General features: G+C 46.3%; 1 protein-coding gene across 4 annotated transcripts in view; it reads right to left on the bottom strand.

Moving 5' to 3' along the window:
* The window catches only part of Ranbp16 (Ran-binding protein 16), a 109,943-nt gene that overhangs the window by 68,069 nt on the left and 15,788 nt on the right, over positions 1-26,086 (bottom strand). For all 4 annotated transcript variants that reach the window (XM_065431467.1, XM_065431468.1, XM_065431470.1 and 1 more), the window contains exons 9-10: positions 24,820-25,010; positions 12,995-13,100 (exon numbers count right to left, since the gene is read on the bottom strand). In XM_065431467.1, the coding sequence (XP_065287539.1) occupies positions 12,995-13,100; positions 24,820-25,010 (297 nt within the window). The remainder of the gene's footprint in view (positions 1-12,994; positions 13,101-24,819; positions 25,011-26,086) is intronic.

Here is a 26,086-nt window from a genome sequence, read left to right as displayed (position 1 = left end):
TGCCACGTGGGTTTTCCTCAACGTCCCAAGAAAAAAAACGTAGCAAATGATAGTGTGCCACAATGCTTGAAGTAAATTGTGTTTTCGCAATAAAATATGTTGGCTTTCCATCGTTAAAAAGGTACACATTACAGTTGTCTAAAAATTCTTCTACCATTTTCCCCCTCACGTCGGTGTGGCTACTGCTCCAGATGTTATGAGCATTAAGATCACCCAATAAAAGGAAAGGTTCTCGAAGTTGCTTTACAAGATTTTCTAGTTTTTTTTCTTGTACAGGGAGCATACTGTTATTATTTTTTCTATATGAACCTTTACTGCAACAGCTTCTAAATTGGTGTTAAGCTTCACTTTGCGTACTGGGACTCCTTGAGCAACCACTATAGCGACTCTGCCTGATGTGACTGAAGACTGTTCCCTATCTTTGCGAAAGATGCTATATCGACGCAGAAGTTGTTTATAGCAACCTTTCAAATGAGTTTCTTGCAAACACCCAACAGAAGCCTCAGCATCCTCGAAAAGATTGTAAATGTCATCAATATTAGTACTTAAACCACGGCAGTTCCACTGCAAAATAGTAGCCATATTTGATGATGTGGATTATTAAGTAATTCAGAAAGAAATGCTATGTAGAAAGTCACAAAAATGACATATGTAAATGAGAAAAAAGCTTGCAAAAATGCCTTTCAGGTCACGTCTCCTTTGGAGGGGCAGTGACAGGAAGTCTACCCCCGTTCTGTTTTCCAGGGGAAATAGCTGAATTTTTCGTTTGCCTACCAGATGTAGGCTCTTTTGTTTGATCCGTGTTCGGTGGACACACTTCCATCATATCATCGCCCTTTCGGCGTTCATCATTGCTGGTGCTTGGTGAAGGTGCCATTTTCTTGGAAAGAAAGTGGTCCTTTGGCACCAATGTTGAGACCTCCATGGCCTCTAGTGCATACTGACTGCCACCAGCCCCAGCAGACGCCTCTGGGCCTCTTGGGAGAGGGGTGCGATGTGCATCTGTTTTTTCTCTGGGTGAGGGCTGGAGCACTGACACCTTGTCCAGCAGCTCCACCTGGGTTCTGACTGACACCATAGGCGGTGCACACCCTCGATGCGCAGCCTGTGCATAAGTACCTCTATCGGCAAGCGCAACTCTCTTTTTGGCTTCAATATGATATGTTCTCCCACACCTTCAATGCAATCACTTCTTTTTCTTGTTTCCACTCAGGACAAGATCTGGAAAAAGCCACATGCTGACCCGTGCAGTTTACAAAACACAACTCGTTTGTGCACGTTTTATCACCATAGTCTTGTTGACCGCATTTAGCACAAGTTGCTCTTCCGCGACATGACTCAGATCCGTGCCCATATTTCTGACACCGAAAGCACCAGCGGGGATTGGGCAAGTAAGGTCTTAGACTAAGGTACAGGTAAGCGGCCTTAATGGAAGTGTTATGGAGTTGAAGGTCAGCACAATGTGTTTGCTCGGAATTTCACTGTCATTTCTTCTAAATTTTATTCTGCTTGCTGCTAGAACACTCCGATCACTCAAGGCTTTGTCGATTTCCTTGTATGTGCATTTTAGGAGTTCTGCATCCGAGATCACACCCTTAGCGTAGTTGAGTGTACGACAGTGGTGAGACAGACACACTGTTGTCGCCAATCATCTCAAGTTTCTTAAAAATTAAAATTAAATTATGGGGTTTAACGTGCTAAAATCACTTTCTGATTTCGCCCCCATCGAAATGCGGCCGCCGTGGCCGGGATTAGATCCCGCGACCTCGTGCTCAGCAGCCCAACACCATAGCCACTGAGCAACCACGGCGGGTGTCTCAAGTTTCTTAATCTGTCTGCTATGCTCAGCTGTCATAACTCCGAGCAAGAGGTCTCCAGAATTCATTTTCTTTGCTTTGTAGGTCTGCGCAAGACATTCGTTAAGTGCTTTGGCGATGAGGAAAGGGGACATGTCTTGAATTTTTCGTTCAGTTTCAGATGTGATAACAAAAACTTTGTAAAGCTATCACTAGGTTTAGTGAAGTTACCTCGGTCCGGTGCCTTTCCGGCCTCCCATCAGGTTCTGCTGAGGGAGGGGGTTCTATCCATGAAAATATATATACGTTCGGCAGCTAAGCTGGCTGCCCACCGTGGAGCCAAACGCGGGAGTGTTTTAAAAATCACTAGCCATACGTAACTGCTATAACCATATGACCATGACCAAGGAAGGCCATGCCCACATGGTTAACCCTAGCCGCCCGGAAACTTAGAAATGAAATGAAGTAAATAGCAGACAGGAATGATAGTATAGTGAAAGGGAAAGATAAAGATTGAAGAGGAGGACAGAAAAAGGCGACTACCGATTTCCCTCCAGGTGGGTCAGTCCGAGGGTGCCGTCTATGTGAAGCGGTGGCCAAAGAGGTGTGTTGCCTCCGCCGGGGGGCCATAAAGGTCCAACCAACCGGCATCGGCTCAACCCTCAGGATCCCCTTTTCCTCACACATGGCTAAGCCGGTCTTTCCTACATACGGGAGGGTCCAACCCTCGTGTGCTCAGGTACATGGTGTCACAACATACCAAAGACCTGTTGATGCAGACGCCCCTGCGGGGACAATGAGAAGTCGATCTAGATCTTTGCAAGCAACACAATCTCGTTATTGTGAATACAGGTCCTGAGTGTAACGGGCAGACCACGTTGGAAGTGGGAAACCAGCAATCGACCACCGATTACTGTCTGATGACAGAACGAATTCATGATAAGGTGAGAGAAATGGTCATTGACAAGGAGGGGTATAGCAACATAGGAAGTGACCATGAACACATCATTTTGAAAATGGGATATGTAGTTGTAAAAGAGCAAGGAGCGCAAATTGGCCAGACCAAATTTGAACGCTGAACAAATAACACATATAGTCACGAGAGTCGAGGGTTGAACTTGGCAAATGGCCAAGCAAAGAGTGGGAACATAGTGAGCTTCTATGTGTAATAATGAACGAAATACCTTAAGAGAAGCAACATGCTCGTTAGGAAAAAAAAGAAAAGAAACCGAAAAGCTGGTGAAAAAGATACGACAAGCACTCGCCAAAAGACAGAAAGCATCCAGATAGCACAGGCAGGCAAAAAAAAATTAAAATAAGCGCAGTTGCCGCAGGATGAAGTAGACAGAAAATGCGAAATATACTGAGAGAAAAAAATCTATGGTTAAGATACTGGTTCAAGCAAAGATAAAAGGTGAAAGTGAACACTGGTTGTCAGAAATACGTGAGAAAAAGAAGGCCACACCTTGAACATCTTGGAACCACATAAACTTATTAGGCAGGAAGTCTGGCACAATACACCACATCCTAGATGAAGATGGAAACGAACTGGAAGGGGACGCGGCATTAAATTACATTCGAAAAATAACAGCCAAATCGTTCTAAGGTAATGACGACGTTGTACTTGGGGAAAAAAAGACCATGAAAGAGAACCAGATGAAAAAGGAGCTGGTGCTGACAAATTTCAACTGGAAGAAAGCCGAAGAGAAAATTCCTAAGCGCACAACCACAGGGCGAGATGAAGCTCCCGTTAGGCTGATTAATGAACTATGACCAAAAAGTAAAGACGCTCTGTTGAAAACAGTAGAAAAAACTTTAAAAGATAGATGAATACTAGACAGTTGGCGACAAAGTAGAATGAATTTAATTTGTAAAGGAAAGGGGGCGAAAGAATTCACTCGTATAGACCTTTGAGCATTACATTGGTAATATACGGGTTAGCAATTCAGGCAACTAAATTAAAGCTGCAAGCGTGAGCACAGAATAACGGCATTTTGGGAGAACTTCAGAATGGCTTCAAAATAGGTAGGCATCTCAATAACTTATTTGTCCTTACTCAGTGTATTAAAATATTCATAGTAGAAAAGAGACTTATATGTGGCCTTTTTAGACATTACAGGAGCGTATGACAACATAGACCACAACATTTTGTGGGATATTCTGGAAGGGAAAGGCTTGAGTGACGATTGCATACAGCTTTTGAGATACTACCGAGAAATACCGTTTTGAGAAAATACCGTTTTCGTTGAATGGGAAGGGATGAGGCGTAAGGAGAAAGTTGATATCAACAAGGGCCTGAGGCAGGGGTGCCCTTTATCCCCATTGCTGTTTAAGATGTACATGGTAAGGATTAAAAATGCACTAAATGGAAGCAATATCGGGTTGAATCTCTCATACAAACAGGCAGGTAAAGTAGCAGAGCAGCAGCTTCCAGGTTTGTTTAATGCGGACGACATTGTGCTGCTAGCTAACAAGCAAAGTGATATGCAACGTGGCTCATATCTATGGACAAGAAGGCGAAAATTTAGGCCCGAATTTAGCATTAAAAAAATCAATAAAAACAGCGAACATACAGTGGCAATACAGGGCCAGGAAATACCTCGGGTAAAAGAATATACAGTAAAACCTTGTTATAACGAAGTTGAAAGGGAGGTCATAATTACTTCGTTATAACCATTACTTCGTTATAGCCACTATCCATTTCTATCCACAATTAGCAAGCAAGAGAGGATGTACTCGCCACCAAATCTCACAGCAGCCCGCCACGCGAAAAGGAAAATGGCCGTCGCATAGAAAAAGAAAGCAAAAAAAGACAGCAAGGAATTGCTACTTTATTCATGCCAAACGGCTCATCACTGATCGATCAACAACACACCAGCTGGCGATTTTTGCAGCGTCTTCTTCAGGCAAATGATAGCTTTTCCAGCTGCAGCCGCTTTTTGAGTCCGCCCTTGCCATCATCATGAGGGCCAAAGAAGCGGCACAGCAGGTCTGCCACATCCAGCGCTTGTGCGAGCATTGGTAAGTCGGGTTCGCCAATATTAGGCACCGGGCTGTCGTCGACCCATTCGTCACTGTTGTCATTAGGCACCCCCGTCACCACGCGCACAATTTCCGCCTCCGTTAGCTCTTCCGTCGTCACCGATGTCAGCGTCGGCACTGACGTACATGCAGAAGGTGTCGCAGTCGGGCACAACGCAGGCATGAAGGAGAGCGTCCCACAATGCTAGGGCTTGGTCGCCTGCAGCATCTTCATTGGCGGCAGCACCGAGGTCTTCCGCCGCTCTGCTGACGCCAAATGAGGCATGCCGGAAGCAATTAGTGATCGTGCTTGCCGGTACAGCCATCCAAGCAACCTGTAGCATCTCTTCGCCATCTACAAGTCGATTGTGGACTTGCACTTCATGCTCATGTTGTGCAGAATCAGTCAATCACACGCTTGGGGTAGCCCGACTTAAAGTTCATGATAACTCCTTGGTCGACAGGTTGCACAACTGCAGTGCAGTTTGGGGGCAAGAAGCATAGCTCAATGTTTTTGAGCACAGCGGCAGTGCGGTGGCCTATGAAGTTGTCCAGTACGAGGCTTATCTTTCAGTTCAGCTTACCTAGCCGCTCGTCCCACTCCCGCAGGCATTGTGCAAAAATTTCTCTCCACATCCAAGCCTTACGGTTGGACAGATAACTCACTTAGAGCTTTCATTTGCCTTTGAAGCATCATGGTGATGCACTTTTGATAACCATGAGGGCCGGCACCTTTTCCGATCCATCCATGTTGGCACAAAGCAACACGGTTACACGGACCTTGCTTTGCTTACGGCAATGGCAGCGTTCACCGTTGAGGGCCAAGGTTTTTTGCGGCAGCACCTGGTAGAACAGGGCTGTCTCATCCGCATTGAACAAATCCTTAGCACTGTATTTTTCTAGCAGCTGTTCAATGTTTGTCTCCACCCACGCCATTGCAGCTTCGCAGTCGACAGACTGCGCTTCTCCGCTGAAAGCCCCCCCCGACGATGTCGTGGTGCTCCTTGAAACGCTGCAGCTAGTCGACACTTGCCACAAAATCGCTGTGCCCCATAGTGCATGCGAAGTCCCTCACTTTGCACTGCAACAGTGCCCCACTCAAAGGAGTGCCACTTGCTCTTGCGTCCGAAAACCACTTGAAGACCGCCTTCTCTACAGCTTCGAAAGCGGAGGCTCGCAGCTTCTTTCTGTCACCTTTTACGCCACGTGCGACAACACTTGTGACAGCTTCTTTGCTGCTCAATATTGTCGACAGTGTGCTCAACGATATGCCGAAATCTTCGGCCACTTTTTTCTTCTTCACGCTGGACTCAACAGCTTTCAGCATAGCCACCTTCTGCTCAGTTGATATCGTTTTGCGCTTCTGTTTGCTGCCATCCATCTCCTTTCTGGCGGCGGGAACTCGCACGAATGAACTGATAGAAACACTGATATCGTTGACGCGCACGGAGGCAACGACAAGCAACAACAAAACCAGTCAGAGCCGCCCCACACACGCAGCGAAGAGTGGGCGGGTCCACCAGTTCCGCGGGAAAGGGGAGGCCGGGAGACGTAATCAAAACGTGCACGAGAGACGTGAACGTAACGCACCATAAGACCTTCACCTGACAGGTGCCACAAAAGGGTCAGTAAATGCTCGTTGCAGAAAAAAAATTGCTGACCATTACGTTACTTCCTAATGCGAAATTTTAGCACAGCTCTTCAGCTGTTTCGGCTTTTCTATACACTGAGGCAAATAATTTGAGCAAGACATATATGTACAGTTACAACTTCTTATTCTTCACTTCTTCAAGAAACACTCCACTCCCAGTTCTTGATTGTCATGAAGGCAGCTTTGTGGTTGGAGAAATAGATGGATATATGCTAGACTTGCTGCACCAATGCCTAGTTCAGCATAGCAAAACTCTGGATTCTGGCGGCGATGGTGCTGGGCCTCTGCTCGGGCAGTTCGTTAAGCAGCAGCGGCAGACGAAGGACTTCCACTGGTTGTCTCATTCATGGCTCAGAAAGAACTGGCTGAGAATAAACTACTTATATAGGTAGACGGATTATATTATAACATAAACCATCTGTGAGCCTCGGAACAATCCGTCTGGTGCGGAACATTTCACACCAGCCGCCACAAACGGAGCGTAGCTTGGCGCAGCTGCCTCGTTTATTGGGTGGTTGCCAGAGGCAGCATGTAGGCGCACAGGAACGTTGCGCGGCGAAGAGATGGCAGCGACTGACTTGAGGAGGGGAAAAGGGGTACACGCAGTGGCGAACGGTGTCAACTATGCGTTTTGGCTTGGGCAGCAGCACATCATCGAGATCAGCCGCCACCGAGCCAGCGCTCTGATTGCCGCCGCACATGGGTAGCATTGGAGGAGGAGCGAAGAGAGTAAGGCTCGTGCTGTGCGCGGGAAGTGATGCCAGTACGCACTGCTAGAGCAGCGTGCCGGCCCCGGCTACGGAGCTGGTTCCGCGAAACACAGGAACGGGTGCCAAAGAGCTGCGCTCTAAAGAAAAGTTCGTTATACCCATTGCAAGAACATTTTAGCTTCGTTAAAACGAGGCTTTCAATACATGGACATCTATTGAAATTTCAAGGGGAATCACAATTGCTTCGTTATATACACTAGTTCGTTATATCCCATTTCATTATAACAAGGTTTTACTGTAAATACCTTGGTATATGGATAAACAAAGCCAACAGATGCAGTAAAACCTTGTTAAACCATACCCCCTTAAACAGTAGTTTCGTTTCAGTAGTTCAGTAGAAGTAAAGTCAAATCCCCAACTCAGCGGTCATTGAACATAACGCATTTTGAATCCGCATAAACTGTACCAGCTTATCGCGTACGTATCGGTTAACACATAGAGTTTCCACTTTTTGTTGTGCAATCACGGCCGTGCGTCATCCCCATTTGGCGGGCCAGCAGAACAACAAACCTCAGAAATCAGAACAAGAGCCTCCAAGCACTCTGTGTGTTTGTGCATGAAGCAACATCAACATCCTTTCGGCGGTGGTTCTTTATTCTATGCCAGAGCATCAGAGTGTTGTGGCGTCATGCAAGCTAGGACTCGTGTCATGCCAAAGCTTGGATAAAAAACGCAGAGTGTTAAGCATAGAAGAAAAATTGGACATCATTTGTGCTATCGAACGTGACGCGATGAAGTCGGCGCTGGCACGCGACAAGGATCTACCTTGACTATGGTGCGTGGCATTTGGAATGCGAAGAAGTCTATTGGCAGCACTGCTGCAACTGTGAACAGATGTTGGCTACGAGGTTTGACTTTTCGCCATTGTTGCCTCTGTTGTTGCCAAAGGGTCGCCCAACGACAGTGATAAAAACAACACAGAAAGCGACAACAGGGGCGATTCAGGCCCAACAGTGCCAGAAGCTGCGCGTTACGTCAGCTTCATGAATGCAATCGTCGCGATGATAACAGAACCCTGCAATGAAAAAGCACCCTGCATTTGTTTATTTATATTCAAAACATCCGCTCTTGCCTCTCGTTATGCAATTTCTTTATTAGTGAGAGTTGGAGCTGCAATCCACACGCGGACACACCATCACCATCGCTCGCTGACGCGCCGTCACATACCCCACGGTCGCGACGTCAGCACCGCACACGGGCGCGCTTTCCCGGTCAGTCACGTGCGCCGGTAGTGCGTCGTCAAGAAACTCGGCGGCATCCACTTCTACAAGTAGCTTTCTCCCTCTTTTCCACGCCTTTCGTGGTCTTCCGTACATGTGGGCCGTTCAGAACTTGATTCCTTTGGGACTCATCACAGAAAACGTGTGTAAGCTACCACGATCGTCATCACATTGGTCGGAACGCGCAGCTCGCTGCTGCGCCATTGCGCGAGAGAGAGGTTCGTCAGCAATTCAAATCTACAACAGCCAATAGGAGCATGCCCTGTGACCCACGTGACTACTGCACCCAATCGCAATGCCACTTTTGCCTTTTATTTGTTTTGCGTTTGCTGGCTTACCGTAAAAACCGGACTATTGGTCGGACCGGAATATAGGTCGATCCCTCAACTAACGAATTCTAAAAATGAAAAAAATTTTTTTCAATAGCAAAAGTACCGAAAGACACCCTTACCTTGAATCAAATGCGACTCATGCACAATAGTGACAGTATTTAAATGCTGCTCGCATGTGCACCCGGCCAATTTTTAACAGTATCGCGCGACCATCGACCCGCGTGCTTGTCAGCGCTTTATTAACGGCACTGAGCGGCAAAACAAACGAGATACGCACATGTGTACACGTGCGCTTACTTTCCCTATTTCACCACTCCGTACCGTGATGATAAGGTGCTGACAAACACGCGGGTTGATGGTCGCGCGATACTGTTAAAAATAGGCCGGGTGTACAGTACGCAGAAGGGCACGAAGTGCGCAAGCGCTACTCCGAATCAGAGCAACGCCTTTGATCAGAGTGGTTCGAACTAGAGTCGGATGATGAGTGCTTATCGCTGCCCAGTCCAGAGGCGCGCGCGATGTCTACCGCTTTCAAACGGATGCATTCGGCTGTCACAGGCAGCGATCTTACACGCAGCTCCCGGACGAACTCCGCAACCTTGTCTTCCAGTTGTGTGGTCCGCTGCGGTCCGCTGCGGTCCGCCCACGAAATGACTTTTTCTGTTAGTTCGCTGCTTCTGTCTCCGCCAGTACCGAATGCTATTTTCGGATTCTCCAAATTCGCGCTGTGCCGCGAGGTTACCGTGGGCTTCTGCGCACTCAATCGCCTTTTTCTTGAAGGCGATGGTGACTTGTCGTCGGCTTCCGATCATTTTGAAACAAAATGTGAAAACGCAGCCTTTAACCAATATAACTTTGTGACAATGTAAACGCAAATTGGCAGTGCCACAATGTCGCCATGACGTGCTGCTGCTGATGGTGATGGCGAAGGCGCTTCTTTACTTCATCCACCCATTGCTGCAAGACTTCCAGAGTTTTTCCACCAATGTCCAGTATATAAGACGAGGGTCTACTTTTCGCAATGGTTTTTTGAAAAAAAGTTCGACCTATATTCCGGTTTTTACGGTAGTTTTCGGTGGAGAAATACGTTGCTCCGGCTATCTTCAGCTCCGATCCCTCCTCTTTACGATGATACCAAGATGGCGATGCTGCGTCAATGGATAGCCGGGCTATCCACAGTGCAATGGAGCTTTCTAAAGCCCAATTTTTTCGCAATTTTTTATAACAGCACTCTAGGAAAGTGCTGTTTTCTCGATTTCTATCGCATATTTTGTTATAATAGTTCACCACGTGGTAAATAAAGGTCCATGGATTGCGAAAAATAAATAAATAGAAAAATCGAAAATTTTGACAATTTGACCACTTCAATTGCCGCGTCCCCCCTTAATGCAAGTCATGTCTTATCAAGATTACAAAGTCGTTGCTGCTGATCATAATCATGTTGGTGAGCATGACCAACTTAATCCATTGGCAAAACAGTTCAGAATGAGGGGCCAGTGAGCAATCTGGGAAATCGTTGTCAGCACAGTTGGCGCTGACAGCATGGGTGGCACGACGTGCAGCCCATTCGTGTTCGAAGGGGTGAAAAAGTGACGAGAGAGGGGCACGCAAGACTGGCAATGCGGAGAAAGCTGCAAAACAGGTTCTATTGTACGAGCGGGCCGGCCGTTGGGGTGGCACTTGAGGGTGCAGCAGCTCAAATTTCTCATTTTATTTTCAAGGATTTCACATTCCATTACCTTTTGGCACATACAACCAGCAGCCAGACTTCATTAAGATACAGTAAAACCTCGTTAAAACGTACTCGCCTAAGCAGTAGTTTCATTTTAAAAGTAGTAAAGCCAAATGCCCGATTCAGCAGCCATTGAACATAACGTATTTACACGATTGTAAGTCGACCACTTCTTTTAAATTTGAAAATCTGAAGTGGGGGGGGTCGACCAAAAAAGCGACACCAACGGGAGCTACAACGTAGTTATAATTTTATGTTTGCTCTATGGCCCAACCCGTAGCTTTTCGCTATCCCGCGCGTTTGTTCACCTTTCGGAAGGGTTTTTCAACATTTTTGAGAGTTTTACAGTGCACACAATACTCATTCGGGGGTGTCAATAGCTGATGGAAGCACCACTGTTCCATTTGCGGCGGCACCCTCAGAACGGCGGCACTTGCGGGGAGTATCGGTAGTTCATGGAAGAGCAGACACCGCTCGCGGGTTTTTCTTTCCTTGTTGCGCTTAGCTTTCTCTATAATTTGACGAAAGACATTGATTTGACGCATTCCACTTGATGGCCGGCTACGTGCTACTTCTATGCTTCCTCAGTCGTCATGAGTGCTCCAGGCCCACTAATCATGCGGTACTCATTCACAGCAGCGTTCAAGAGGGCTGCCATCCTTTACGCCGAAGAAACAAATCACTGCGCAGCGGGCCGCAAGTTCTGTTTTTCTGAACGGGTGGTGCGAGAGTGGCGACTGCAGTGAAGGGAAATTTTCACCTGTGATGGCAAGTGAGGAATTTCCCACGTGCCAAAGTCTGGATGCTTTCCGGAGCTGTAGGCTAAGCTTGCAGCATACGTCGCTGAAATGTGTGATCGGTCCTTGCCACTCAAGTGCGACATGGCCATGAAACAAGCTCGGATCTTCAACTTTTAAGGACCTGCTCCGCCGTGAGTACAACGAGTGGCTGGCGGCAGAAGACCGCAAAATTACGCCAACCAGACCTGTCAAAAGAGCCTCCCTGACGGCTGCGTGCGGTTGGGTGCATTCGGCGTGGGCTGCTGTTCCACAAGATGTCCTGGTGCGGTCGTTTGCCAAATTTGAAATTTCGCTGGACGATGACGCACTATGGGACCGTAGCAACGATGGTAATGGCAGCACTAGTGAAGACGAGTAGCCAAGTGACCATGTCAGCTACTAATAAATTTTCATTATCGAATGCGCCCTCGGGTATGCTCTCCTTTTTTTTTTTTCCTGTCACGCAATATGGTGGTGTCGACTTACATTCGAGTCGACTTACATTCGTGTAAATATGGCAATGCATTTTGTATCCGCATAAACCGTACCAGCTTATTGCATAGGTATCTGTTAAAATGTAGTGATTGCGTTTTTCATCGTGCAATCACGGCAGTAGGTTGGCCAGGCAGAAGAAAGAGCCTCAGAGGTAAGAACAGCCTCCAAGCACAAAGGCAGAGGGCACATGAAAGAGTGAAGCTACATTAACACCAACGTTACTTCAGTGCCGAGCCAGAGAGCATTGCGCTGGCTAGTTGTGGCCCTTGTTTTGGCATTGTGCAAGCTAGAACCCGTGTCATGCTGAAGCTTGGACAAAAACCAGGTGCTCAGCATAAAGAAAAATTGGACATCGTTCGTGCTATTGAACATGGAACAAAGTCGGCGCTGGCACGCGAGAGGGATATACTGTTGACTGTGGTGCGTGGTATTTGGAATGCGAAGGAGAAGATGCTCAGCAGTGCTGATGGGACCGCAAAAAGACGTCAGCTACGAGGTTCGACTTTTCGCCATCGTTGCCTCTGTTATTGCCGAAGTGTCACTTAACGACAGTGATGGGGACGACACAGAAAGCAATAGCGTGGGCGGTACAGGCCCGACAGTGGCAGAAGCTGTGCATTACATCAGCCTCATGTGGGTGTTTGCCGAGAAGAGGGGGCTGGCAGAAAAGTTGGCTCGCAGCTTAAGGGAGTTTGAGGCCACTGTCGTGGCTGCTAGGCCACCGCGGCATCAAACGAAAATAACAGACTTTTGTTGCACAAAATAAATAAATACTGCATGTTTTTTTGCCCTTTCATCGCACTCTTTCCGAGTTCCAGCTTTTACAGGTAAGTGGGCAATCTCACACTATTTCGGTTAAGCAGTACTACCGTTTAGTACATACTTTTTCCGAGCTCCGGCCAACTATGGTTTAATGAGATTTCACCGTAACCGATAATGCCATATGCGGACATAGTAGTAAGTGGGTTATTTCACTATAGAAAACAGACAAAGGTTGACGGTGCAGCAGCTTTTCATTGTTATAACCACTATAATGTTAAAACCGATATTGTTATAAGTGTGTTCGAGTGTACTCCTCTACAGTCTTTCAAATGCTTAACAAAGGTACAAGGTGCTGGAGTGTTCCCCTCCTGGTGTTTATAAATCTTCAGTATATGAGAATAATGATGAGCTCTTAGCAACAGCTTTCAGGTCCCACCTGCAGACCAGTTCACCATCCATGGCATCATGGTCATCAGCGGTTGAGAATGAAGCACGGCCACCTATGGCAGCACCAATGATGTACACCAACCAAGACAGTTGTCCTGTAAAAGTTGCGAGATACAAAAAGAGAAGTGGGTTACAATCCTCCGCTACTTTACAGCCATTTACATTCATTGCAGCTCACACAATGTTTATAAGCAGAGTGTGCTTTCAATACACACATCAGACAAGGCTCAGGACACCAGTGAGTTCTTTACTTGCTGTGCCTATACATGTCAACCATAGCTGACTAATGCTGATGCACTTTCATCTAGAAGGCAGTTTCTACTTTTACAGTAAACTTCTGTTATTTGACTCGGGTTAATTGGATTTTCTGGTTAATTATATGCCGACCGAAGGTCCCAGCCAGTGCTGAGACCTTTGGCTTTTCGTGTGGGCTTCCGTGTTTTGATCATAAAATGGGGCCTCGCTGGATAATTTAAATTTGGCTAGTTAGGAATGCATGCGCCCGATCTCAATTGATATCCCAATGGCGTCGGTCTTGTAGTGCTGGGGGACACTGAATACATTGAAGACATTATCTGATGGCAAATTATTAGCCTACCCTTGCAAAAGTTTCAAGTGAAACGGCAGCAACAACAGAGTCACATTATGCATTTTCAGCGTGTCAGTGTCTTGTATTGCATAACAAACTGGCAAGGTGCTTAGTTTAGGCATTAGCCATCATTTTATTTATGATGGCTGCGGAGTCGGCCATGAAACGCAGACTATCAAATGCAGTGGACCATATAAAGAACAACATGTCCCACATAGTGATAAGTGTAAATAAATGTCCATTCTACAACAGTACACTCAGCAGGTTTCATAATTTTCCAATAGTCAGAATTGCCCACATGCTACATTTCTTTCCTAGAAATTTAGATTGATGCTCATTAGAACACCTTAAATTTTTGGAAATAAAAGCAGTGGTATCTTTGGACATCGTTGCGCCTTTTGTTTAGATTAGACCAGCTGAATAATTATATCATTTCCTTTGGATCATCAATGTAGAATTATAACAGAAGTAGACTATTCGCATTTTGTTTTGTTTACTAACATCTTTACTACCTCGTTTACTCCCCAGGGTAGAGCACTTTATATTCAGTATTCTCATATGCGCAGTTTCAAAATATGGATATCCCAAAAACCGATTTTTCTATTCTTATTCCTTGGCGCTCTTTGGCCGTTGTAGCCCTTGCGCCATAAAACACTAATTCATAATAATTCTTATTCCTCAAAGGATTATCGTGGAATGTTCACCCACATGGTTCTCCCATAGGTGAATATGTAGTTATGCTTCATTAATAAGGACGCTTTAATTCCTGACCATTACTGTCTATAAAGTGAGTTGTCCGCAATAATAAGTCTTGATGAAAAACTAAGAACACTTATAGAGAAACGGAAAACACTGCAAAGTCTGTTTCCTCATATTTCACTGCAAACACGAATTGAAACTTGAGAAAATCTGAGTCATGAAGTGCATTACGCTGGTAGTCACTATGTGCAAGAAAATTGCTGTGCAGTTTGAATCACCCCAAGTGCAATGAGGACTGTGACAACAGGCTTCCTGTTGATGTAGTTCCCAACAACAAAGCTCTGACTCAAAGTAAATCCAACCAATGCAAGTGTAGTATAGGAAGAGTCAACTTGTTCATGAAGATAGCAGATAAGAGGAGAAGCTGCTCTGTCTCCACAGATGTTTTGGTACAAGATGCTAATTTAAAAACTCAGAATGCCCAGACTGACTCGGAAAGCATGTACGCTGCAGAAAACGCATGAACACTGAAGCTTTCACATGGCCGCTGCGGTAGAAGAGATGCTGACCAATGAGGCTGTGCTGCTTGCTGCTGTGCTGTGTGGAAAAATTGTCCATAATTTCGAGTTTCCATATTAACAAGGGTCATAATAATGAGACTATAGTACAGTAAAACCTCATTAATTCGAACTCGGTTTATTCGAAATCCCGCGTAATTCGAAGGTTTTCGGCGGTCCCAACAGTTTGCATGCAAATTTTTCCGGATAATTTGAACAGCCAGCGTGCCCATATCCGGATAATACGTCAGTTTAAACCATGGCCTCCGTAATCCGCAACAAAAAAGTTAGTGTGCCAGCCTCTGAGACCAGTATAGTTGCCGGAGTGGCAGCCAGGCGGCACTTTAAATCAACTTTCTGTTTCCGGCGAACATTGTGCGCAGTTTTGTGGAGTGTAGCAGCGGTAACTGTGAATTGCTGCACACTGTCAATGGCTCCTTTACTAGATGCATGCCGCGTTGTACGGTAAACTCAATTCCGTGCCCTCTCCCTTTTCTCGTCTCCACGAAAAGGCAATGAGCGCCTCTCATGGCGAACGCCTGCAACTTATAGCACTTGCTGCGGCAGATTACCATGGCATGTGTCATCATCTCAGAGGCTCGTGATAAAGCTCGCTACGTTTATAGTCCGACGTTATCGGTGCGCGGGCGAGCGTCGTTCGCGGTCAGTCACGCTACGTCGGTTGCGCTGCGCCAGCCGAGATGCCATCCCCTCTATACTTGAACGCACGCGCCTTTGGCTGCTATCTTCGGAGCATGCGTAGAATGTTCACCAAGTCGCGCGCCGTCCGCAAAAGCCGCCCGCGGAGTTGTGTTGGTGGCTTTTTCTTCGCACGCAATGCAGTGGGGTGCGAGAGTTGCGCCGACTCCGACACACGAATGGCTCAGGAGCCATATCGGCGCCGGGCCTGTTGGGGCGCGTTGGAAGCCGTCGGTTATGTTGGCTGCGCCGGCGCGCCCAACTATAGAGGTGACGTTTTCGCCGACGTGACGTAGCGTGCATGCGCGCGAGCGTTACGTCGCACTATAAACGGCCCTTTAACAGACGCCCGCGCATATAACGCGCCGGCGGAAGCATTCAGCCGCTGCTGCCACATCCACCGGAAATTGAAAAGGCAACAAGCGCCGCCTCAGGGAATTTATGCTGAAGTAAGGGAAACGCCGCTACAATGGGAATGCGAGCAACGCAGCGGGCATCTAGTAAAGGAGGCATCGGCACTGTAAACAGACTGGAGGACGCAGCCGACGGTGCGGCTAACTACCGTGCCAAGCAGTCACACATCAATGACGTATTAAAGTGGCCGTTTTTCAGGCGAAATAAAGGTACAGTGTTGATACAGCCACACTTTTGGTACGTTAATTTTTCGTTTTTAGTCCATTTTTGATAATTAGAAAACCCGGCTAATTCGATGATTTTTCGCGGTCCGACGGACTTCTAATTAATGAGGTTCTACTGTATATTGCTTACAAGTAAGAGTGCTCGTACTTTAAGAAGCATCTTCAAGCGTTCTTGCTTGCGGGCACTGACCTGGCATACCTCTCTTTTATGGCAAAGCATGCTGGTTGTTTCAGAGCTATTTAGAAGATAAAAATAAGTTCCAATTTTACTAAATTTGTGCAGAAATATTTGTTACAGTTTGTCCACGTATTGACAAATGAACTATGTAAACTGCATACATAAATTATGTGTCACTTTATGCTTACCTAAAATTCTAGATATGCCAATACTCAAATATCTCCAAATGGAATGGAATACTGAATATTAAAATAATTGAATTTGCAAATCGTCAAGCGACACAAAAGTACCCCCAGAAGTTGGCTTTCCCTCGTGGCAGCGAGGAAAACCGACGGCGCAGCTTCATCCACCCGCTCTGCCTACTGTGACTGCGCCGCGTCATGCGAGCCGTCGACAACCCCCTGTAAAAAATGATCCTGGCCCACCCGCAGCGCTTGCTCAGACAGCCAACCAGAGGCTCTTGTGCCCTTTGTCGTGCAAGATGGTGGAAGTGCGGGTAGTCTCGCTGCTTTTCTGGTTCATTGTGTTTGTGTTTTGTGGGCCTTCTCCCGCAGTGCTGCCATGATGGCTAACGCAAAGCGGCAAAATTTGCCGTTCGCAGTGAAGCTCGAAATCATAAATCGAGTCGAATGCGGTGAAGTCTGATGTCGCCACAGCATGCAAGATTCCGAGGAGCACTCTCAGCACGATCTTGAAGGAAGAATAAGGGGAAGATAGAGCTAAAGCAGACAAACACGCGACCCGGTGCCCATAGTGCTTTATGCGTACGCATGGCGACGTCGAGGTGGTCGTGTACAAGTGGTTCATCAGAAATTGCTTCAGACGTGCCGGCTTCCACGTGCCCAGTGGTGACTCTGAATATTTTGATGAGTACGACGAAGCCCTTGCCAGTGTCGCCGAAGTTGGGAGTGAGCTGTCAGAATTTCCGGAAGCCATTGACGGATCAACGGTCGACGAGTTTGCGAGTGCAGATGATGGTGTTGTGACCATGTGAGAGCCTAAAAATGAAGACCCAGATTGCCGACATCGTACCGAACACAAGTGATCAAGTGATAGTGGGCACACTGAGGAAAGCAACAATGATCCTTTGCCAACATCATCTGAGGCGATTGGTGCACTCACACTAGTCCGGTGCTTTTGCACGAATGTGGAATATCGGGGCCTCAGCTGCTCCTACTCTTTAGACAATGTGGAGAAGTGCGTACGTCGCAGGCAGTGAAATTGCCCAAGCAGACTAAAATACAGGACTATTTCATGCAAAACTAAGCTAGTTTCATCAACAAAGTGCTTTTATACATGGTACGTGCTTTTATGAGGCCCAATTCTTTAGCAGGCTTATATCGAATTATGCCCTATATCTGATAGGTGTTTTCTAGTGAGTTCGATATAACTGGGTTTGACTGTATTGAAATGGCATACAAACACACTTCCTTCTATTGAGATTTTAAATACATGCTGTTCTATGGACAAGAGGTTATGAAAATGTAAATATTTAGTTATATCGAGAATTTTGTTACACTGAAGTTCATTATATCAAGGTTTAATTGTATTCGGTATAGTATTCGGTGTAGAAGCCAGCACAGTGCCACATGTGCCACAGAGCCACTCGTTCCTGATGCTTTCGTAGTTTTCAGCACAAAAAGACCGCCGAGAGAAAGAATAAATTTTATTATGGCACAGTCGAATCTCGATAACTCAAACTCGAAGAGGGTAGTAAATTTGTTCGAATTAAAATAAGGACTTTTTTTTGAAGTATTCGTGCACCATAGCACAATACACGAACAGTGCGAGTCGTGAAATATCACAGCGCACAAGCACACAGCGAGCAAGGACCACGAAACGGCCCACACCAGCCAATGCTCGCTTCCCGATAACGACAAAAAGCGAAACTTCAAGGAGCGGGCTAAGCTGGCGCCAGGCCAGCACGGAGGCCGGTGCAAAGGCATGCGCGCGGAGAGAGCGTCGAAGATGAGGGAGTTGCAAGGGAGTTGAGAGGGAGGGCGTAGTGGTTAGGAAGGGCGGGAGGGAAGCGGATGTCCTTTCCTGCCAACTTGCTAGATGGCGCTATTTACCTCTGCCACCTAAAGTCTTTGCATAAAACTAAAAGGTAGTGACATTCCGCCTCGCCCAGCCTCTCCTTCTCCTGGCCTTCTCACAGTTCGCCCACGCAGTTTGGTCATTCGCTCAGAAGCCGCCCATAGAGTTAAACAAGGTGAGACATTAAACATTGTTGTTGGGTGTTTGTGCTTGGATTTTTTACCTAATTCAAGGCTTGATTATTGTGTGCTGTGCTAGGAGCGATGATGGAACACTATGAAACTGGCAGAAGCAGATGTTTCTTGTGCTTTTTCAGTGTTTAACTGCGTGCTTGTTTTGCGGCTTCGGGTTGGCGGCCTGCTTCCAGTTAGAAGAAGGCTTTTGAGGCTAATTTGGTGGACAAATTCCTTTTAGTGTCAAGTACTACAGTCGAACCCGACTATATCGAACCCGTTTACATCGAATTATTCCTTATATCAAACAATTTATGGACACGGTATAGTTACAATGAGTATATATAGCAAAAATTATGCATACATCGAACAAAACTAATAGCGACTCCCGATATATCGAACGTCAAGCGGCGGAAAGTGCCCCCGGAAGTTGGCTTTCCCTCGTGGTGAAGGGAAAACCCGGCGGCGCGGCTCCATCCAACCGCTCCCCCTATGCGACCGCGCTACCTCGGAGCCGCCGACACCTCCCTACAAAAAATGATCCTGGCCCGCCCGCCTGCAGCGCTTGCCCAGACAGCCAATCAGAGGCTCTTGTGCCCTCGTCATGCAAGTTGGCGAAAGTGCGAGTTGTCTCGCTGCTTATCTGATTCATTGTGTGCGCCTTCTCCCGCAGTGTTGCCGTGATGAAGCGTCAGAATTCGCCTTTCGTCGTGAAGCTCGAAATCATAAACCGGGTCGAATGCGGTGACAAGTCGGATGTCTCTGCAACGTACAAGATTCCGAGGTGCACTCTCGGCACGATCTTGAAGGGGGAAATTAGGGCTAAAGCGGCCTAACTCGCGACCCGGTGCCCGTAGTGCCCGTGGCGCCCGACGCGTATGCACGGCCGTGTACGAGTGGTTCATCCAAAATAGCTTCAGCCGTACCGACTTCCGCGTGCTCGGTGATGACTGTAAATTCTGATTAATGCGACGAAGCCGTTGTCGTTGTTGCCGAGGTTTGGAGCCAGCTGTCAGAATTTCCGGAAGCTGTTGACGAATCAACGGTGCGCGAGTTAGTGAGCGCAAATGATGGTGTCGCGACCACGGTAGAGCCCGGAAACGAAGACTACATTGCCGACATCGTGCCGAGCACAACTGAAAATGGGCACAACGAGGAAAGCAACGACCGTCTTTGGCCCACATCCTCCGAAGTGCGCTCGCACTAGTCCGGTGCTTCTGTGCGAAAGCGGAATGTTGCGGCCTCAGCTGCTCCGACTCCTTGACAATGTGGGGAAGTGCGTGCCTCGCATGCAGCGAAATTGCCCAAGCAGAAGAAAATGCAGGACTAGTTTCATCAATGCAAGCTAGTTTCATCAATAAAGTGATTTTATAAATGGTATGTGCATTTATGACATCCAATTATTTAGCAGGCTTATATCGAATTATGCTCTGTATCGAACTGATAGGCGTTTTTTTGCGAGTTCGATATAGCCGGGTTCGACTGTAGCACCAAAATCAGAATTCTTTGTCTCGCCAATAAGGTACAAGTACACGATGTTTATATGCACCCAGGGCTTTGTTTGAATGTTACGTCATCCACGACCATGCATTGTACTCATAGGCAAAAACACTGTCGCGATTTGCACAGATCAAGCTGCTTTGGAAGTTATTTCTATTGCATTGATCAGATTCCTTATTTGGCTTTCTAAAGACACTTGCCAAGCATGAAAGAGCTGTGAAGAAGGTTTCACCGGTACATGCCAAAGGCAATGCGCTTGCATATGTGCAGCACTATGTAGCTGCCGATTCAACAACTCAGATGCGTTTGCGCTGCTCGAAGTACGTACGTGTGTACTTGCGCATACCCAATCGACTGCCGTGTGTCCAGCTTGTGCAGCTGTATAGTTTAATCATCTTAATACCATGATAATCGAACATAAGGCACGTGACATATTTGCCTGAATAGCGCGAGCGTCATGTAGAAACTTGCACGATCAACGCGGAGTATCTCAGCTATTCTCGTCGTTTCGTCATGAGGCTGGCATCCCTTTATGCAGTGAAACTGGTCCTACACTTTTATGACAAACTGGTGCTGTTGGCTCTAAAGTGCAAATATCACAGTGTAAACCTGTACTTCATTTGTGAATGAAGCATATGCAAGGATGAAAGTTACTCATAGAAATGGTTTCTATCAATGAGCACTTTCTGCCTTTGCGCAGTTCCAAGTCAATATGAGCCAACAAACTCGTGCACCACTTTATCCTGCTGAGACAGCGAAGCGGAGAAAGCCTACTCACAATAGTCAAAATAATTTGCGCTGGTAGTGAACAGCTTGTCTTCACAAAATATATTTGCAGCGCCTAACAAAAGCATGGACTGATCAAGCTACGCACTCTCAGTACTACAACAATAACAGGTGTTACGTTTCTAGCACGATATATGACAGAACACAGCCTATGCGCTCCGTAGCTTCATACACCAATTGACAATAGCGCGATCAGGAAACCAAATATGAACGAGCTTATAATAATCTGAATAAGCTTATCCATGCTTGAACTCCGTACCCTTTCAACAAAGAAAAAGGCTCCATTCGTACACATTTGCATCTCCAGTACTCTTAAAATCAATCCCTAACATAAAACAAAACAAAAACTGAGTTCTTCAACAATGCAGTTAGCCACAAAACTTAGCCAAAACATTCGAAATCACTTGCAAAAGCCTTGCCACAGTAACTCAATGGCCAGGTGTCATAGTGGTAAGTGCGCGGAGACACAGAAAAGAAGGAAAAATAGAGAAAAGGTCACGAAAAATACCATGTAACGGCGCTCAACCAATTGTGAGACGCATACCTTCTCTCCTGCCTCCTCGCATGCTCCTTGCAGCAGCAGCTGTCGCAAGACATATGTCGCTACCTTTTAGTTTTATTCAGGGACCTTACTGCCACCTACTGCCACTGAAGCAGCGAAGTTGCCGAAACCAGGACTGAGAATCAGCTGCTGCTTCCCTCTGCATGCTCACGTGTACTTTCCTTCATCTGATGACATATCGGCACTGTGTTTACCTTCTTTGTCCTGCGTTCTTAATGCGAGTCATGTCTTATCAAGACGACGAAGTTGATGCCGCTGATCATAATCATGTTGCTGTGCTCCCTTCTGCTGTGGTGCCGCCACGTTCAAAAGACAAGGAGAAGGAGGTACTGGGTGTTGCCTTTGCGTGCTTCTATTCAGGGTCTGTCTCGTCTTACAGAATCAGATACGGCGTACTGTCTCCAACAACCTGTCCATCGCCCCGATGGACAGGTTGTTGGAGACAGTACGCCATATCTGTCTCGGTTTAGGCGCGTCATTGTAAAAAAAAATTAAAATGCTCGAATGAGACTAACCAAACCAACCAAAACAAACGCGAGCAAGAGCTCATGCTAGCAGACGATAGTGCGAAACAAGCGGTCTGGCTGAACCAGATGCCAGTACAAATCGAACGGTCGGGCGGGTCCGCATGATACCAGTTTCCCGCCCGTATGTCACTGTAGGGGGCACTCTTATTGGTCTCCTCTACTCGTGGCTCATAGCGACAGCAAGCGTGCGTTTTGCCACTAGTGTGGCTGGGGCATTACAATGTGACGCAGAAACAGCGACCTTGCCATTTGAGGGAGGGAGGGTAAAATTTCCACACATTCCCCCCCCCCACCCCCTTTTCCCCCCAGCATGCGCATGACATTGAAGGTTTCTCCTAAGCATTTCCTCTATGGCTGGGTCAGAGCAATGCTGGTTGGAGGCGCTGCTGTGTAATTTGGCATGCTGCTGAGAGCATTGTTGGAGGGCTGTATGTACGAATTAACCGTCACAAATGCTTGCACGTTCGAGTTACTGGGCGTTTTCGTCCAATGGAATACACATAACTTTGACGAGACCATAGCACCAGTTCGAATAAACCGTAAGTTTGAATTAGGCGTGTTCAAATTAATGAGATTTGAATGTACAACCCTTAGTCCAGCGCAGCGCGGACAGGCCACCCCGGCTGACACGTTCACAAACTTTGTCTTCATGGGCGCTTTCACCCTAGTGCATGTGCTCCCCAACGTCGGCCCGGCTCAGCCCAAAAAATCAGCTCAAAGGTTGAGGGCTAGCGAGAAGCAGATGAAAAATTTAAAAAGGCAACATGAAAAGGAGGAACAAAAAATTTTGCCTTGCTTTTTTTTTGCTTTATTAGATAGCTGCCGATTCAATGACCACAGCATAAAGCATCAATACCAGTTCAACCAGGACTGGCTAAGCATGTGTCAATGGTTCGCGATACTGCATGACCACTACCTCCAACTTCTGCAATACACTTAGATGGCCTGCATGAAACCCAAAGCCATGCTGCACTTGACATGCATTTAGATTCGGTCGTATTAAAATATGACAAACTAAATTTTCTCCCATACCCTGAAGAAATTGAGGCTTGATACCATAATTACCTGGCCAACAGCTAGAAAAGACAATTCTACAAAATGTCGTGCAAGTACTCCTTTAAAACCGATAATGGCATAAACTTACTGAAACTTATTTCTTGTTATAGCTTTGAACTGGTACTATTGAAGCTATAGACAAGGATCAAGTAATCAGAGTTCCACAGTTTAATTGAAATGAGCCAAATCAGTATCTGACAAAGCAATTTTGCTTTTATGCACTGCTGTGTTGTATGCCTGAGAAAAAATAAAAAGTGTGTGCATGTATGTAATGGAGCATCAGTATTTTTTATCAGATATTATAAAACAAACAATGCTTTATTATTCATTGTGAAGAAATGAAAAAATGACATGGATAATGGCGAATGCTCTCTTTGTATGGTCCTCAGATTCCTATCTGATGAAAGGAATGTCAAAAAGAACATGACGGGACACAAATGCGGAAACGTACCGGTAAGTCATTGATGCTGACAGGGTTAAATAAACGGGAGTTCAAAATAACTGATTTGCCATAAAATAGGTGTCTTTATCCCAAACACACACCAATAATTCAGACCTGTTCGATTATTCTGATAGCTGCACAACACCCCCACTCATATATGACCTGGTCAGTCCTTATTTCTACCGTCATGTTGTCACAAGGGGTACATCAAGATATGGTCAATGCATGCCCCAAATCTCCCTCCCCTGACAACTGGAACAGAGGTCACAGGTTGCAACAGTTGTACGACACTACCCTCACATTATTGCCACCCTTCTCAGCACTAATATTGAGGGTGGAGTTGGCACCATTTGAAGCTTCTCGATTCTGAGGGGCAAAAATTCTTAACAGCAGACAAGACCGTGTTGCTACTTAACACGTTAAGGAACAAACGCAGGCAGCACGAGAATGGGACACACATGACAAACACATAAATGCTGCCTTGACTACTTAGTGGCTTAGCTTGGCTTGGCCTGGTTTGCTCCATGATTTGGGCCCAGTCGGCATCTAATTGTTTCTGGCTTGCTCCGTGATTTGGGCACAGTCGACAACTACTGGTTTAACTAGGGTTTACTACTTTCGGTTTCGAGGAAGCACCAGCAATGTATTGAAACAAAAACGTTGCTCTTTCTGCTTGTCTTGGTGCCTGAATTAACACATCATGCAGGTGATGTTTGAATTATAAAACAGCGAGCTGTAAGTAGTCCAAAATTTAGATTCTTTCTATTCGGCAAATGTTGGTGCCATAAGCTTTCCAAATAACCGAACATGGCCATATTAACGGTGTCCGAATAGGTGACTGGCGGCTGTATAACTTGCCACAAATTAATGCCACAAGTGCCAAAAATAAGCACTTTTGTCACACATTACTGCTGCCTTTTCCTTTCTGAGGCCACAAAATCTGGTTGCATGATAGAATACAAAGTGCATTCATCATGGCCCAGGATATCTCTGATATTCTGAAGTTCCCAACACTGATGCTCAAAAAGACCCCAAAGGAATAAAAAAAAAGTGCTTTGTGGGAGACTAGAGGAGTTTTTTCAATCACTTTTAGATATATCACCTTCAGTGCACATGATTGGCTAAATTAGCATGAGAGAACATGTTGAAAAGGGTTCGTCTCCAAGTACAACCAGACAGCGTATTATTTTCAAACCATCAAGCTTCTAGGGGTGGGGGCAGGATAGGCATCAGCAACAACCATAACACGAGGAAAATATATTGCCATAATAAAGCATCACCTTAAGTGTTAAGCAAGGGCATCACCAAAAATGATCAGTCAAGAATATGGCCCCAGCCTCATGGCAGAAACTTTAACGAGGAGTGGCCCACCTTCAAGAATGGCCAGATCAAGGGCAGCAGCACCTTGATTCCCAGCTTCTCTGTATGCCTGTGCAGACTGGTCCAAAAGCTGTACCAACAGAGCGCAAGTTTTTTCATATTCACAGCGGCCGATAGTGGACAATTGGTCCAGCTGCTGATGCACCATGCCCATGTCATCCAGCGGGTCTTCTAAGCCTTCCCTGCAACAAACAAGTAGCTTATGGCAAATTCCCCCCAAAAAACTTCAGTGCTACATTTGATTGATTGGCCTAAGACACATCTGTAGCTTCAGTAAAGAAGAATCACTGCACAAACATAACACAACAGGACAGACAGAGTAAGAAACATTCATAAGTAAATTAAATTCTCCAGAACAGTCAGAACATGGTCATAAACATTCCAGGTGTCTGAGCTTACTGTATGCTGGTAATTGTCATGATGACCAAGTGCACATGCTTGCTACCTGCTTACCAATCTTCCCTTTATTATGTATTATGTTATTATCTTACTGCCTGACATCTACTGGCACCAATGGGTACTGTCATTCTCAGTAAACCAAAGGAACTAAATCACAATAAAAAGGGCAGCTTAAAATATGACCCTTACAGTTGCACCCCTACATAAAGCTCCACATATGCCTACATAAATTGTGGCCGCGCTCTCCTCTCTAGCGCACCTTGCACTTGCATTTTATGTCTCCTTACAACTTGCATCTCCTAGCAATTGGCTTCCCTGCATGGCATGAAAATGTTCACAGGAGCAAGTGTCAAAGTTGCGCAGCTATGGCAAGAGAGATCCCGAGCACTTCTATGCTAGTAGTGCCTAACGACATGGACAGCTGAGGCGTGAGAGGAAGTAGTTCCCCTACTTTGGTTTGGGAATATCGGCTCCAACCACATGCTTTACATTGCACTTCACAATATTATCCCACGGAGGGCACCTTGTTCTGGTTTAGAGCACAATACTGGCATAAATAAACAACACTGCTCATATGCATTGCAGTTCGTCAAATTGCACTCACAAACTTGGGCCTCAGAGCCTGGAATTGGCGAACATTCACTCAGTATACTCGCATAGCAAGTTGAACCTACCGTATTAACCAGATGTGGTGAAGTGCCTAGCGCCACTTCGAAACTGACGAAGTACGTTAAAAATATGCAAGCACGCGCACTGAGGCACATACACCGTTCACTACAGGACGACGCCTCGCTGCACGTGCGCTTGTGCAGTGAAGAAAAATCAAGAAGACAAATACCTACAAATAAGCAAGCCCCAC

The sequence above is a fragment of the Dermacentor albipictus genome, chromosome 1 (genome assembly GCF_038994185.2).
Source record: "Dermacentor albipictus isolate Rhodes 1998 colony chromosome 1, USDA_Dalb.pri_finalv2, whole genome shotgun sequence".
Taxonomy (NCBI): Eukaryota; Metazoa; Arthropoda; class Arachnida; order Ixodida; family Ixodidae; genus Dermacentor; species Dermacentor albipictus.
The sequence above is the reverse complement of the archived record's forward strand: the minus strand, read 5'-3'. Positions and strand labels throughout refer to the sequence as shown.